Source organism: Haemaphysalis longicornis, unplaced genomic scaffold, assembly GCF_048455015.1.
Source record: "Haemaphysalis longicornis isolate Haplotype H1 unplaced genomic scaffold, Haemaphysalis longicornis Haplotype H1 scaffold_3, whole genome shotgun sequence".
In the NCBI taxonomy this organism is placed as follows: domain Eukaryota; kingdom Metazoa; phylum Arthropoda; class Arachnida; order Ixodida; family Ixodidae; genus Haemaphysalis; species Haemaphysalis longicornis.
Genome location: NW_027526335.1, coordinates 154,812,903 through 154,826,218, shown reverse-complemented (window position 1 = coordinate 154,826,218; position 13,316 = coordinate 154,812,903). Strand labels below are relative to the sequence as shown.

At 47.4% G+C, this 13,316-nt stretch overlaps 1 protein-coding gene across 2 annotated transcripts in view; it reads left to right on the top strand.

Annotated features, from left to right (window-relative positions):
* The window catches only part of Pask (PAS domain containing serine/threonine kinase), a 91,235-nt gene extending 77,980 nt beyond the window's left edge, over positions 1 to 13,255 (top strand). For both annotated transcript variants that reach the window (XM_077704257.1, XM_077704258.1), the window contains 6 exons: positions 855 to 1,025; positions 1,958 to 2,221; positions 2,726 to 2,908; positions 5,517 to 5,667; positions 9,427 to 9,564; positions 10,253 to 13,255. In XM_077704257.1, the coding sequence (XP_077560383.1) occupies positions 855 to 1,025; positions 1,958 to 2,221; positions 2,726 to 2,908; positions 5,517 to 5,667; positions 9,427 to 9,564; positions 10,253 to 10,623 (1,278 nt within the window). In that variant the 3' untranslated portion in view covers positions 10,624 to 13,255. The remainder of the gene's footprint in view (positions 1 to 854; positions 1,026 to 1,957; positions 2,222 to 2,725; positions 2,909 to 5,516; positions 5,668 to 9,426; positions 9,565 to 10,252) is intronic.
* The last annotated feature ends 61 nt before the right edge of the window (positions 13,256 to 13,316 follow it).

Here is a 13,316-nt window from a genome sequence, read left to right as displayed (position 1 = left end):
CTTGACGCACTTAGCTATGTTGAGGCTCATTTTACAGGAGTTACACCATGCTGTAATGACTGATAAGCATTAATTTAGGGTGGTGTGATCTGTTCTTGATTGAATGGGCAGGTATGCAATGCGGTCATCCACAAAAAAACAACACAACACAGTAGATTCAGAGGACATGTCGTTGTGATAAATAAAAAAAATAAAAGTGGCCCTAAGACGGAGCCCTGCAGTACCCCGGAATACACGGGATCAGAAGTAGAATTTCTGCCACCATTACAATTACTTTGGGCTGTGGTGTTTTTGTCTCTCAACCAGGAGCAGATTTGTAAGGGCTGGCACCATTACGATTACATTGGGCTGTGATGTTTTAGTCTCTCAACCAGGAGCAGATTTGTAAGGGTTCACTGAACTGCATGGAACTTCGAAGTCATGGGTGACATCTGCTTGTCTATCAACTGTTTTTTTTTTTTTTGCTTTTCTTCTCTCTTTCCCTGTGCAATGCCATCTACCTGCTCACCAAGAGCAGCCAAGGCAAAATGATGACAATAGGTGGACTGTTGAAACACCTTTTTTGTGTGTGTGTGTCAAGAGAGAAAGAGGGAGGGGAGGCCAGGATTGTTGTACCAATCTTACAAAATTCATAACACATACAAAGGCAGACAAGAACAGGGACCCCACACAACACTATATGGTGTTCCTTGTCTCGCCTGTCCGTGTTTCTGTGTACTATGAAATTTTCGAGATTGCCACGCCAACTTGCAGAGTAATCCATTCTCTTGTTGCGATGGCTCCCTGGGGTATCACCAGCCATGTGATGTCAAACTTTTTGGCATGGCTGAATGTACCGTCTTTCTGCCGCGCAGCCCATGGAGCTGGGTGGGGTGCCCCCTCCACCAGTGCACGACACGTCGGTGGCCAGTGAGTCGGAGTACACCAGTGGCCTCTACTCCAGCCACTACACAACCCTGCAGCAGATCGGCAAGGGTGCCTATGGCTGCGTCAAGATGGCCTACCGCAACTCCGACTGCCTCCTGGTGAGCTGGGAACAGGTCTCTTGTGAAGGGGCTCTATGGCACCTGTAGTGCTTGCATGCAGCACCAAAATTCTTCCCACTTGGCAGTGCAGAAGGGGATAACCCCATTTTGTCCAATTTCTGCATGGGGCGGGGAGAGGCAGTTATAAGTGCGAGCATGTCAATGAATTTCGCCTTTATTGCTGAGGTAAGCTTTGATTTGCTTCCCACAATTGTGTCTCGGTATTCAGGAAAAGTTATTCTGTGCTGCAAAAAGACTGATGTGTGATAAAAGATGTCTGTGTTTCTGTAACTTGTTAGTGGCGGAAAGTCACATATGAGCTATGTACTCGGTTGGACCCAAAAGAAGCGCAGTAGATGTCCCCATCACTTACCTACCACCTGCCCACCAAGCGGTGTGATCCAGAACTGGTGCGTGTATGTGTAAGTGCTTAATTTCCGCGTTCCCCATTTCTTTGTGCTCTTCTCTCTGGCCCTCGAAAGGGGCAGTGGGAAAGTTCACTCACAAGGTTGGTCCCGACCTGCCTTGTTCAGCACCGTTGCGAAGACAATCATGTTTGAAACAGCTGCTCACTTTTCTTGGTGGCTGCCCCTTACAGGCTCGCACTAATTCTGGGGCCGAACACTGCCCTTGTGGCAGCTCTGAGATGGAAAGCACTTTTAGCTCTGCGCGTCCTTGTCAGGAAGGTTATTGTGGGTTTGAAGTACAAATTTTACTGTTCTATGTTTGTATGTTTTCATTGCCTGTTAGCAGCATCTCCGCTGTGAATCTGACTGATTCGAGCTTGAATTCTACTGCTCGCAAGCCCCTGCGCAAGCAAATGACGCACAATCAATGCTGCCACGATTCCCTCGTCCCTGTCCTGGCTTTCTACGCTCGAGGTGTTCCCAGAGTTTATTGACGAAATCCTCTCTTTGAATGTCCTCGTGCAGGTGATCACCAAGTTCATCCGCAAGAGCAAGGTGTACGAGGAGAGCTGGGTGCACGACCAGCTGATGGGGCGCACGGTGCCCCTGGAAGTGAGCCTGCTCACCACCCTCTCCCACCCGGGCGTGGTGCGGGTGCTGGACGTGTTCGAGAACAGCTCCCACTTCCAGATGGTCATGGAGCGGCACGGCGCGGGCATGGACCTGTTCGAGTTCATCGACCGCGCACCCTGCCTCGACGAGCCCCTCGCCTCCTACCTCTTCCGACAGGTCCGTCATCAGACACTGCTGCTGTGGCTTGCTGCCTATTGGCCTCTCGGGCAGAGCGACGGTTTTAAGGGGGTCGCAGAGACAAAGTACGGCTTTGCTCAGTTGGAAAGGGTCAAGCTACATTCCAGCTGCGAAAGACGTTAAAAAACTTCTTTAACAAAAAAAGCTCTCAAATTTTGTGCTGCGGTGATGTAATACGGGCCAGTAGTCAAGATGCAGTTGTCAGTGTGTTAACTCTGGCCGCTTGGAGACCATTAATGTGTGCCGAGATGTCAACACACACGGGCGTTTTCACTTTTTGCCTCCACCTGAAAAGTGGCCACTGTGGCCAGGATCCAACCCTCGTCCTTGTGCTCAGTGGCACAACGCCTTAGCCACTGAGCCACCACAGTGGGTACCTAGTGGAGTAGTGCATTGCCAATGTCTTTGCGTTCCCTTCACTGCTTCCACTATGTTCCAGCACTGTGTAGTAACACGTGGACGTCCTTGTTTCCACCCCTGCAGGTGGTGAGCGCGCTGTCGTACCTGCACGGCCTGAACATCCTGCACCGGGACATCAAGGACGAGAACATCATCCTGGACGAGCGCTTCACGGTCAAGCTCATCGACTTTGGCTCGGCCGCCTTCATGGCGCCCGACCGCTGCTTCACCACCTTCTGCGGCACCGTCGAGTACTGCAGCCCCGAGGTGGGTGCACTACCTGGCTGCACGTTTCTAGCCAAGCCTAGCCAGATCTCTAAGTATGGGGTGGTGCAAACCTGAAAAACCGGTTTTGCCTTCCATGCCCAAACTTCAAACAGTCGTAACTTCTGCTACAGACCAGATAGAATGATACTGCTAGTCTTGTTGTACAGAGGGCAACACACTTGTCTATAACACAGGTTTCGTACTTATAGCCTTATCTTGCCTCGGCCGAGAAGCATTTGAAGAAAACTATTGTGCGATTCTGGAGTCTTAACCATATACTTTGACCTCATCGTTTTTTGTGATAAGTTTTAGTCCGCAGTTTTGAGAGGTAACCAGTTGAAGTTGAACTCAGTGTTATAGACAAGGGTGTTGCACACTCTACTCCTTAATTTGTGCACACTTCACTGATACCATGTTCAGCTGCATCACTCCAGCAGTTTTTTTTACAAAAGCTGCCAAAAAATCAAATATAAAAATCCCAATAAATTTGGATGTACAGTTAAACCTCGTTATAACGAAATTGAAGGGGTGCCGCAATTTGCTCGTTATAGCAAATATTTCGTTATAGCCGTAGCCGACATTTACTGCAAATATTATGCATTGTAGAGACCTGCAACAAAAAGCGGGCGAAATAGCATCTTCTGCACAGCGATAGTCAGTAAAATAAACACATTCCAGAGGTAAAAAGGAAAAGTCACGAACCTACTTTATTGCAGTTCAAAACTCATATTGCAAACAGACTTGGCTACGAAGAAGTCCGTAATTGGACATTGATGCACCTTCCTGATGCGAGCGATGACTCCCTCAGCTGCGGCCGCTACGTTCACCTTCGCCGCCCTCATGCGCGCCGAAGTAGCGACGCAGCACTTCCACCACATCTAGTGCCTCCGACGCCGTCCTTAGCGCTTCTTTTCAAGCCATGTGCAACAGCGCTGACGATGGACTCTCGGTTGCTCAGGATGGTGGACAGCGTACTCGTCCACACGTGTCTCTTGCCACCTTACCACGGAGTGCACCTTACCTTCCTCCGCGCCCGATGCGACGGCTTTTATCATAGCCGTCTTCTGTTCAAGCGTGATAGTCTTCCGCTTTCGCTTCCCGCCTGTTGCACTCGCGTTGTTGGAATCACGCCGGCGGTACGATAAAAGACAAGGCTGAAGAGTGCCAAAACCCACGCACACACAACTACGCGATACTACGCAGCGACGGCGGCGATACGAACAGGGGAGGAGAGAAAAGAGGGGGGGGGGGAAGGCGACGCAACCGCGCGCGCCGTGTGCATTGGGGTTTTTCTCGGGCTCACCGCGGATAGTCCGCGGATTCCCCGAAGCCATAGGGATACGTGGGAAAATCAAACGTCGGACTGCTTCTCGGGGAGCCCGCAGTGAGTCCGACACTGTAAATCGAAGGGCTCCATTGTCTGCATGCCGTGCGCAGCGAGAGGAGGGTGGGGGCTTCGCGGGCGCAGCGTCCGCATGGCCCGCCAGCCAGCTTCGCGCGCGTGGTGGGAGTTTTGAACTGCTAATACAGTTGCCGCGTCATGCACTGTCTCAAATCCGCGTTGCGCACTGTTGTAAAATTAGCTCAAAATTTGATTTCTCCACGAAATTTGTTCGTTATATCCCGTAACGGGGAAATTTTACCTCGTTAAAACGAGGTTTTAAATACATTGGTTTCTATGGGGACTTTCAAGGGGAATTGCGATTTGCTCGTTATATCCATTATTTCGTTATAGCCAGTCTCGTTATAACGAGGTTTAACTGTAGTCGTTTTACACAAAAACAACAAATTATATATCTACAATCAGAATGAAAAAACTACCTATGTTGTCCAGTTTTGTCATCATAACTCTAAATATAAAGCTTTTGGTCAAACCCATTCGCCCCCAATAAGCAGGCTGTTCAGTTTGTTGAAATGGAAGAGAAATTTTGTTTCACTTCTCCAGGAAAGAAAAGGTCTGTAAAGGGTCAAATAAGTTTTAATAGGGGATTGGCATACCTCAACTTTAATCAAAGCCATTAATTACCAAGTGTATACTTTTTGTGTGTACTAAGTGTGTAAGTATTTCTTTTTTTTTTTTTGCCATGTTGGCAGTGCTGAGGGTGATAGTAAAGGGGCTGACCAAGGCCCTGAATGTCTCAATTTAGGAGTGCTTTGAATGTGCCCGTTCTAGTTGAAGCAGATATTGGACAAATGTTGGATAATGAAGTATTTTGCTACTGAACATTCAGAAGAACTGAACATTATTAGCCCACTGGTAGCTATACAGCTTGTGAACACCAGCCCACATTGTCATCCAACCTGAAAGTGTGAGGGGGTTCTGGCTTTTTTGTAAACCTTAATGCTTACCGCGTAAAAAAACAAAGAAAAAAAAAATAACAGATGGCAGACAGACTAAAGCACCACAAAACGGCACTTGTTTGTGGTCCTTTACGCTGTCCGTTTTCTTGCGCTGTGTGCATTTTGTCGTCCAACATTGGTAAGCTCTGCATAAAGATGCAACTCTCCTGGACGCGGTCGGAAAATGGCTCCTGTGTTGTTGTGGAGAGCCGTGTGATTGAAGCACCTGGCCTCGCACCTCTCCTCCCCTCCTTTTCCCCTCACACAGGTCCTGCAGGGCAATCCATATGCGGGTCCCGAGCTGGAGATGTGGGCCCTGGGGGTGACCCTGTACACCCTGGTGTTTGGCGAGAACCCCTTCTTCGACGTGGAGGAGACCATCGCGGCCGTCCTCAAGCCACCCTGTGCCACCTCCAAAGGTGGGGGAACAGCGCTCTCAAATGAATCGCTTCTGCTGTTGCTGGCGCTAGCGAGAGGTTCCCGCTAGCTTTGTGACCCAGGAAGGCCTCCTCGGTGCACATGGAAGAGATCAGAGCATGCAGGGTGAAGTAGTCTTGATGCAACACGACCTGAAGCCATGTGTCCAAGAAATGTGAAGTCTAGGGAGGAGCTGGGGGAGGGCACTCCACCGATTGGCTGACAGACGAGAGAGAAGAAATTAACACGCAGAAAAAAAGTTGCTGGGGCTCAGAAGAAAAAAACCCCTGTGGATCATAACAGGTGGCTAAGAAAATACATACTGAGGATACCTGGATGTAGCAAAGTCGATCAAAGTTCGCAATTTGTGGTTAAATCCAGGTTTTCGCTGCATGCAGTTTTTGCCGAATACTGCGACAAATCGCGCAAGAATGAAATGAAAATGCAAACAGTATAAATTGAGGCACTCCCACCTTTGAAATACTTTATTTAACAGAAAAAAACTGGGCGATTCTCACGTCCTGGCACTTCTGTACAAGCGAAAACATCACACGGTGCTCCAAGAACACTAAATCCGTAAAGGCATCATCGTGGTCCTGCACACCGACATAACGGCGCAAGATGTCTACCGCGTCCATCACCTCATTGGTGGCAGGCAGGGAAAATGGTGCATCTGACTCTGTCGAACCGTCTCCGGCAGCAAGACCGATCGTGAACGCTGTCTATGAGCACCGCATCCGACATTTCTTCTGTAGCCATCAGCAAACAAAAAGCTTCCAAGCTCAACATCTGACATACCACCATTCGTGTGTAGTTTGTCCATGCTTCAGTCACATCCACCAGGTTCGAATGCTCTTCCTCACACACTTCACCTCCAACAATCACATTAATCTTGGCTTTGATGAAGCAATTTGTGATCGTCTGTGCTGTGACTTTGTCCAAGCGCAGCAAACATCTCGATAGCATAGAGAGGAAAGGCAATTTTTTACGCTCCGCTGACCGAGCTTTGGGTGTGAATGAGATTCGGCAGAGAAGGAGAGTACAAGCGGTTTACAGAATTTTGTGATGTCCGCAGGTTTTTTTCTGCGTTTGTATGCTCTGGCTTGCGTTATCAGCTACTTTTTCGAACGGGAGCAGCAGCGGATAATGGGAAAGGGCCTAGAAAGGGTACTGTCCCAGTGTGCGTCTCAACATGACGCCAGTGGGTTCACAGTACGTGACGTCAGCGGCATTCCCGCTTTGGCAGTAGTCATATTATTGAGGATCAAAGTAATCCAACCACCCCACAGCCCAAGCTTAAAACCCTTGCCCACCCTTTCCATATTACCGCCTCCGTGAAGTAAAGGGAGGCACCGGTAGACTGCCAAGGTGTTAAAAAATGTGGCATAGTGTTAATTAAGGTCCACCTGGGTTTTTTTATGCATGAGAATTCTCTGCCGAGTACCTCAACGCAAACCGTGTAATGCCTTGTCAAAACATTTAATCATTATATCAGTAAATGTAAATCATTGGACAAAAAACAAAAAATGTAACCAAACGAAGTGAAATTCGCCCAATTTGAACACTGAGAGAAAAATCTTGCAGTCACCGTTCGTTGCAAAAAAAAACTAAAAAACAAAAATAAAAATATAAGGAAAAGCAATCAATAAAAATACACTTTTACTTAGTCGTGTGCATTCATGTGTTTGTCTAAAAACAAACAAAAAAACTGAGAATGAACTGACGAAGTCACAGTGGACTCCTATCACGGTCCTTCATGTGATTGGCTGTCTGAATTGAGGCATGCTATAATGCTTCCAGTAAAATGCACGGTTGGTGAAACAGAACAGTTTAAGCATTTTTATGCATTAATGGGCAATCCTGAAAATTTCCTCAAATTTCTCTATGCCGTGGGCTTTGCTTGCTCGTACATTATGGGACTGTGGTTACAGTGCAGCGCAAGCAACACAGTTTCTGTTTATTCAAGCGTAGGCGGCAGAATGTGGGAAAATGCATCTGTAATGACCGAAGCATTCAGTTGGGAAACTAAAGGCAGCTTTTTGGCAGCTTCTTTGCTTAGTCACGCAGTAATTGTTTCTTCAAAGACCATGAACAAACTAGCGCCAGCAACCCAGTCTTATTACTGGAATTAAGCAATGCTTTTCTACGTCAAGCAATAACTTCTTGCTGTCATGGGATACTTATTCTGGAAACTATTCCCGGTGGCTGTTGTAAACGTATCGTTGGGAAATTACCCATGTTTCTTCTGAAAGTAATGAGGGTATGTAGTGGTGTTGCTTGAGGACAGCCTTTTGAGGTAAATCTGAGAAGGTGGTTCCCACTTTGTCTTTTGCTCGTGCACGACGCCGTTTCAAGGCCAGCACCACGGCACGCTTGGATCGGTTGCCCTTTGCAGGAGCATTTACAAGGTTCGCACAGGCCCTTGAAAACCCTTGAATTTAGAAGTGTAAATTTCAAAGTCTGAAAAGTCCTGGAATTTTTAAAGGGTCCTTGAAAACTTTTGATTTTTCTGGATAACCAATGGCCCTATCTTTTCACAAGGATTTAAAGTGTTTGTCGTGAATTTTAGGTGTTGAAAATGTAAAGAAACATTGTAAAAATCAAGTTTCAGTGTATTGCGTGAAATTACGAGTTGTGGATTCTCATTATTACGAGGCAACATTGGGAGCAGCATTACTCAATAGAATTCATGTCACGATACAATCCCGTGAAATCCGGCTTCTGTTCTCTATCTTGCATGTTCCATCTAGTCTGTGGACGGCCTTTCATTGCATGTTTGCTGTGCCTCATACGCTCCATCTGCGTTTGCTTTTACGTGCAAATGGTGGACGTGTACATAGTTCATCCTGCCTTGCCGCAACACTTGCCGAGTTAATTTCAGCTGATACTCTTGCTGACAAAGCAGGAGATGCAGGCAACATTAAATAAGTTTTGAAATCAGCCTCAGCAAAACACCAAAAAAAAGAAAAACCTCTAAATACAAACTATGAAACAAAAAATAAAGCTGGGGGAGCATTCATGAACCCATAGCACCTATCTAAATGTGCAGTAATGTTCTTAGGTATTGGGCAATAACAGAATTTTGCATTGTGTTGAAAAAGTTATAAATGATCCCAGATAAAACATAAGATGGGGACCTTGAAAATGTTTTCTGGTCCTTGAAAGTCCTTGAAAACCCTAAAATTTTTGCTTTTGAAGCCCGTACGAACCCTGATTTAGCTGCAATATATTCCTCGATGTGCGAAACTGCACGCAGGCAACAATACAGCGTAAAAAACTTGCACAAAGCAGCGTACTTGCACTTCCAGCTCGACATTGTAGTTCGGTGCATTGAGCGTTTTCTGCGATTTGCAATTACTAAGTGTGGGCATAAATCACACACATGGCATGCCTCTTAGAGGTCTCCTCCCCTTCCAAGATTCACCCATCTGAAAAAGTCCTTGTGATTATCTACGCTTTGCAAGCCACAGCGCAGCGGAACGACAGAAAGCCAGGCATGAGTATGCCGCACTGACCCCCACCGGCATTCCACGGGCGGCGCTGTTTGCTGAAGCGACAGTGGTGCCATACCATGGCCGCCTGGTACCTATAGGCAGACGTGTAGCCCACAAGGGCCATCGTAAACTTGCATCCTCGTGGGGACAGCAACTTGGGACGATGGCTCTGTCGCTGTCAGGGGCACATAGCCAGACGATGTGCTCTGTTGAAGCCAGGTGAAGCCATTCCGGGGGTCTAATTTCACCCACGACAACGATGTGCAGAGCTGTGGGAGCTGCTGTCGTGGCTGCTGCACCGGGACCCGGGCCTGCGCTGCCGCCTGCCCGAGGTGGAGAGCCACCCGTGGACCCTCCAGCCGGTCTGCCCCGAGAGCTACCGCTTTGAGGACGTCGTGCATGCCAGTGAGTGATGGCTGCTGGCGGTGGCCGATCTCTCTTTACTTCGGGGATGTCTCTGGCAGGCTTGTGAAGCTTTCAGGGTTATTTGGTTGGGGGGCAGTGTGATCGAGAATACCCTGCTAAATAAATGAACGTGTAGAATGCCAAGTGGGTTTTGTCACCATGCAAGCCAACTGCTGCCTCATGTCGTACTGTCCGTGAGAAAGGGTATGCAAGGCGATCTTCTTTCTGCATTGTTTTACACTTTGTATTGAGTAGAAAAAAGAAGTTTCAAGGCTGTACCTAATTCTGGGATTTTTCTTTGCCACCAAACGTGGAACATTGCAAGATGTGTTGTCCAAGTGCTATACGGCGCTAAGTCTTTTCATCCGTGTCAGCAGCACTGGTTGGCCACAGCAGGTGCCTGCCAGTAGCTCGCACCACTTCTCAGGCCAGTGGTGATTTACACCTAAAGGGACTGCGCAGCAGGCCTCAGGTTTAGCCCTTCTTGGCCACTTGGTCAACGTTCAATCCAGCAGCCATGCTTGGAGGGATGTCTCAACTGTGTGTGCAAATAGAAAACGACACTTTATCTACCTGGGAAGCAGTCTGTGTGCTTCACGTCAGGAGGGGAAGTCACACCGTGGATGTGATGCTCAAGAGAGATGACTTCCCCTCTCTCCCCCTCCCCCTCCTCCCTTGCGGTGTGCAGCGCCCGAGGAGATCCACCCGAGCAAGTACTTCCAGCAGGACAGCTCCTCGCTCTACTTCAGCTGCAGCCTGTACGACCTGAGCAAGGGGGAGGCCTCCTCTTCCTCGCGCCACCGCTCCCTCTCCTGCGCCAGCAGCGCCTCCAACGCCCACACCCCCCTGGCGGCAGGAGGCAGCAGGCACAACAGGAGCCGCACCCGGTCCTCCTCGTCGCGCGACCAGCCGGCCCCCTCCTCCTCCGTCCCCGCCGTGATGCGCAAGCCAGCCTCCCTGGACGCTCCGCCCAACGACAATGACAATGACGACGCCACTGCCATGGCCACCGACTACAACTCGGACGACATCGCCAGGGGGCTCGAGGCCTGCTCCTAGCCGGCTTCCCTACTTGCAAGAACAAACCCTGCTTCCTTCAGTTCTTTTTTTTTTTTTTTTTTCCCTAGCTGCAGTGGGGTCTTCTTTATTTATTTATTTTTTTAAATTTTCTGACCAACTTCACTTAGTGCGTGGTGCTTTTTAACATCCCTGCAAGTTTTTTTCCCACAAGAGCTTTGTACCCATCAGAGGCCCCCAAACTGACGAGGAAAAAGGCCTCTACCTGGGAGGGTCACTGAAACCATGGTGCTTGTTGCCACGGTATATTTTTTCTAACTGCACTGGAGTTTTTTTTTTTTTTTAGTTTGGTGATGATCTTTGCCACATGCATCATGCTTTTAACGTTTTTTTTTTTAGGCAGTACAGCTCAGGACTAGATGGTGTGATCAAAAAAAGCTTTTGACAAACTTTAGTTTGAGCTGATTCATTTTGCTGGCAACCATTGCAGGAAACTCGGGTGTTGCTACTGTGGCTTTGCTTGCTACTGTGCTTCACTTTCAATTGTGCTGTTTTTACGTGACTGGACATTTTAAATGTTGCACCAGCGCCGCAACCGTTGGGACAAGTCATGAGAGTGTGCAATGGTGAATTTCCTTCCCTCTGTTTTTTTTTTTTTTCCTTTGCCTTTTTAAGTGACCCACCACATAGGCTTCCAGGGATGGAAAATAAATCAGGGTTTCAAGCTGGATGCACAGTCACAAATTCAAAAACAGGACATGCACATTTGCACTCGCATTTGTCTTTTTCCTACGAGTGCATTGTGCACCTTTTAGCCGTATCATTTTCACGCAGTGCTGGAATGTCCTTACCGCAACTTTTATTGAACTTTAAGCACTGCTCTTGCATCAGTAAGCATGTTTCGAGAACAGTTGACGTTGCATGTCTTTTTTCTTTTTCTTTTGGCAACTAGAAATGCATAATAGAACAGCAGTTTGGAGGGACACTTAAATTGCTCTGTGCACGTTTCATGAAAATCACAAAAATCTCTTCCTTTGCCAAGTACTATTTTTCTTTTAATTAGTGCCACTACTGAATGTTTTACCGTGCTCCCAGCGTGCTTACAACTTTAGTCAAATACATCGGGCTCATACTTTGGAGCCCGCTACAATGCTGGGAGCAAGGTTTGTGGTTAATATAAAGTTCTACAGCAGCACATTCCAACACTGCTTTCTTTACAATCGCTGTCGCAATGTGGAGAATCTCAGGTTGCTACGTAAACGCAGTGTTGAATAAAATGCGTACCGACCAGTCTGTTTTTCAGCGCAGCGTGACAGGGATGTGTACAGGACCACTTTCGACTGGTGGTTGACAACACTTGCATTTGTCTTTGCTTGTATACTGTTTCGCTAGGGCAGATGTTGTGCGCTCGCTATGTTGTTTCTTGACAAACGTCCATTCCGGGTTGAAGTTGCTGGAAACGTCCGGGGGCATTGTTGGAGGCCAGAGGAAAACTAGAGACAACATTGCTCCTATTTTGTGAAAGGCGAGACAATAGAGACGGTATCTTTTGCGTCACACACGCGGTTAAGCCTAGCTAGTCGTTGACAGAGCACTTCTGAAGAGAGAGAGTTTTATCTTGTGATAAACTGTAACAGGTAGGGCGAGTGAGTGTACATATCAAGCAGCTGTTTTCCTTTCCTCATTCTCTTTTTCCCTGTCCCGTCAAAACGTTTGCTTTTACTATACGTAGCTGGTTTTGGATTTCACACATTCCGCGCTGTTTCGTTTCACTATCACGTTTTCACTTTGCCGTTTTCACGTAAATCTGATGGCTTGTGTTTGAAGCATTCCCTCTTTCCCAAGTTTCAGATGCACATATTAGTCCATATTTTGAAGTAGGGCCTAAAGAAACAAATTTCTCAATAACGGATACATCCTACCCTTCCAGTGTGTAGGTTCTCCAAATACCACTATTTATAGCACTAGATTAGATTGCAAGCGCAAGCAAACACTCCTGTGTCGAATTCAAATCCGCCTCCTGGTTTGCCGGTCAGTTTGGTATAATGCGTGCACTTGTAGTACACGCGCATGCAGTCATGAGCTTGAACCACCCTACAGTCCATTGATAAGATAGGTGGCCCACCAGCCAGCGCACAACAAACATTATCATTTTTATCTTTTGGTAAACCAGCTCGTAAAGCAAAGCGTGGCTAGTTGCTTGCTTTTTCTCTGCATACTTCAACAAATGACAAGCAACATTCCACACGAAGGAGATATTTTTTTAGTCCTTTTCTTTTTAAGAAAACAGTAGCTGCAAACATTTCCACTTTTAGAGCCTGCTGTAACTGAAATCTTCCTTTTCTTATCCTCTCTCTTCACCTTTTATCATCTTTTTTCACTCGTGAAGTACAGTTCAGTTCAGCTCGGCCGTTCATTTTGTGTGTGGTTGATTTTGCGCTGTTGGTGTACATGCGACGAGACAGTCAGAACCTTGTAGCGCATTGGTTGGAAGAAGTGCGGGGAGTTTTGTGTACCCTGCCCGCAGCCTGTTCAGGGTTTTTAAGGAGAGAGCGACAGACTGTTCCACTGTGTGGATGTGCTGACAGCTGCCAGAAAGTGTTGTCTGGAGGTTGTACATATGTACGTATACTGATTGTATTTATTAGTGCAAATAAACCTTATTACATTGACATTGTCAGAAGCCCAAGCAGGCCCTGCTTCATTTGTTTTTGCAGAATGCAACACAGGTGCAG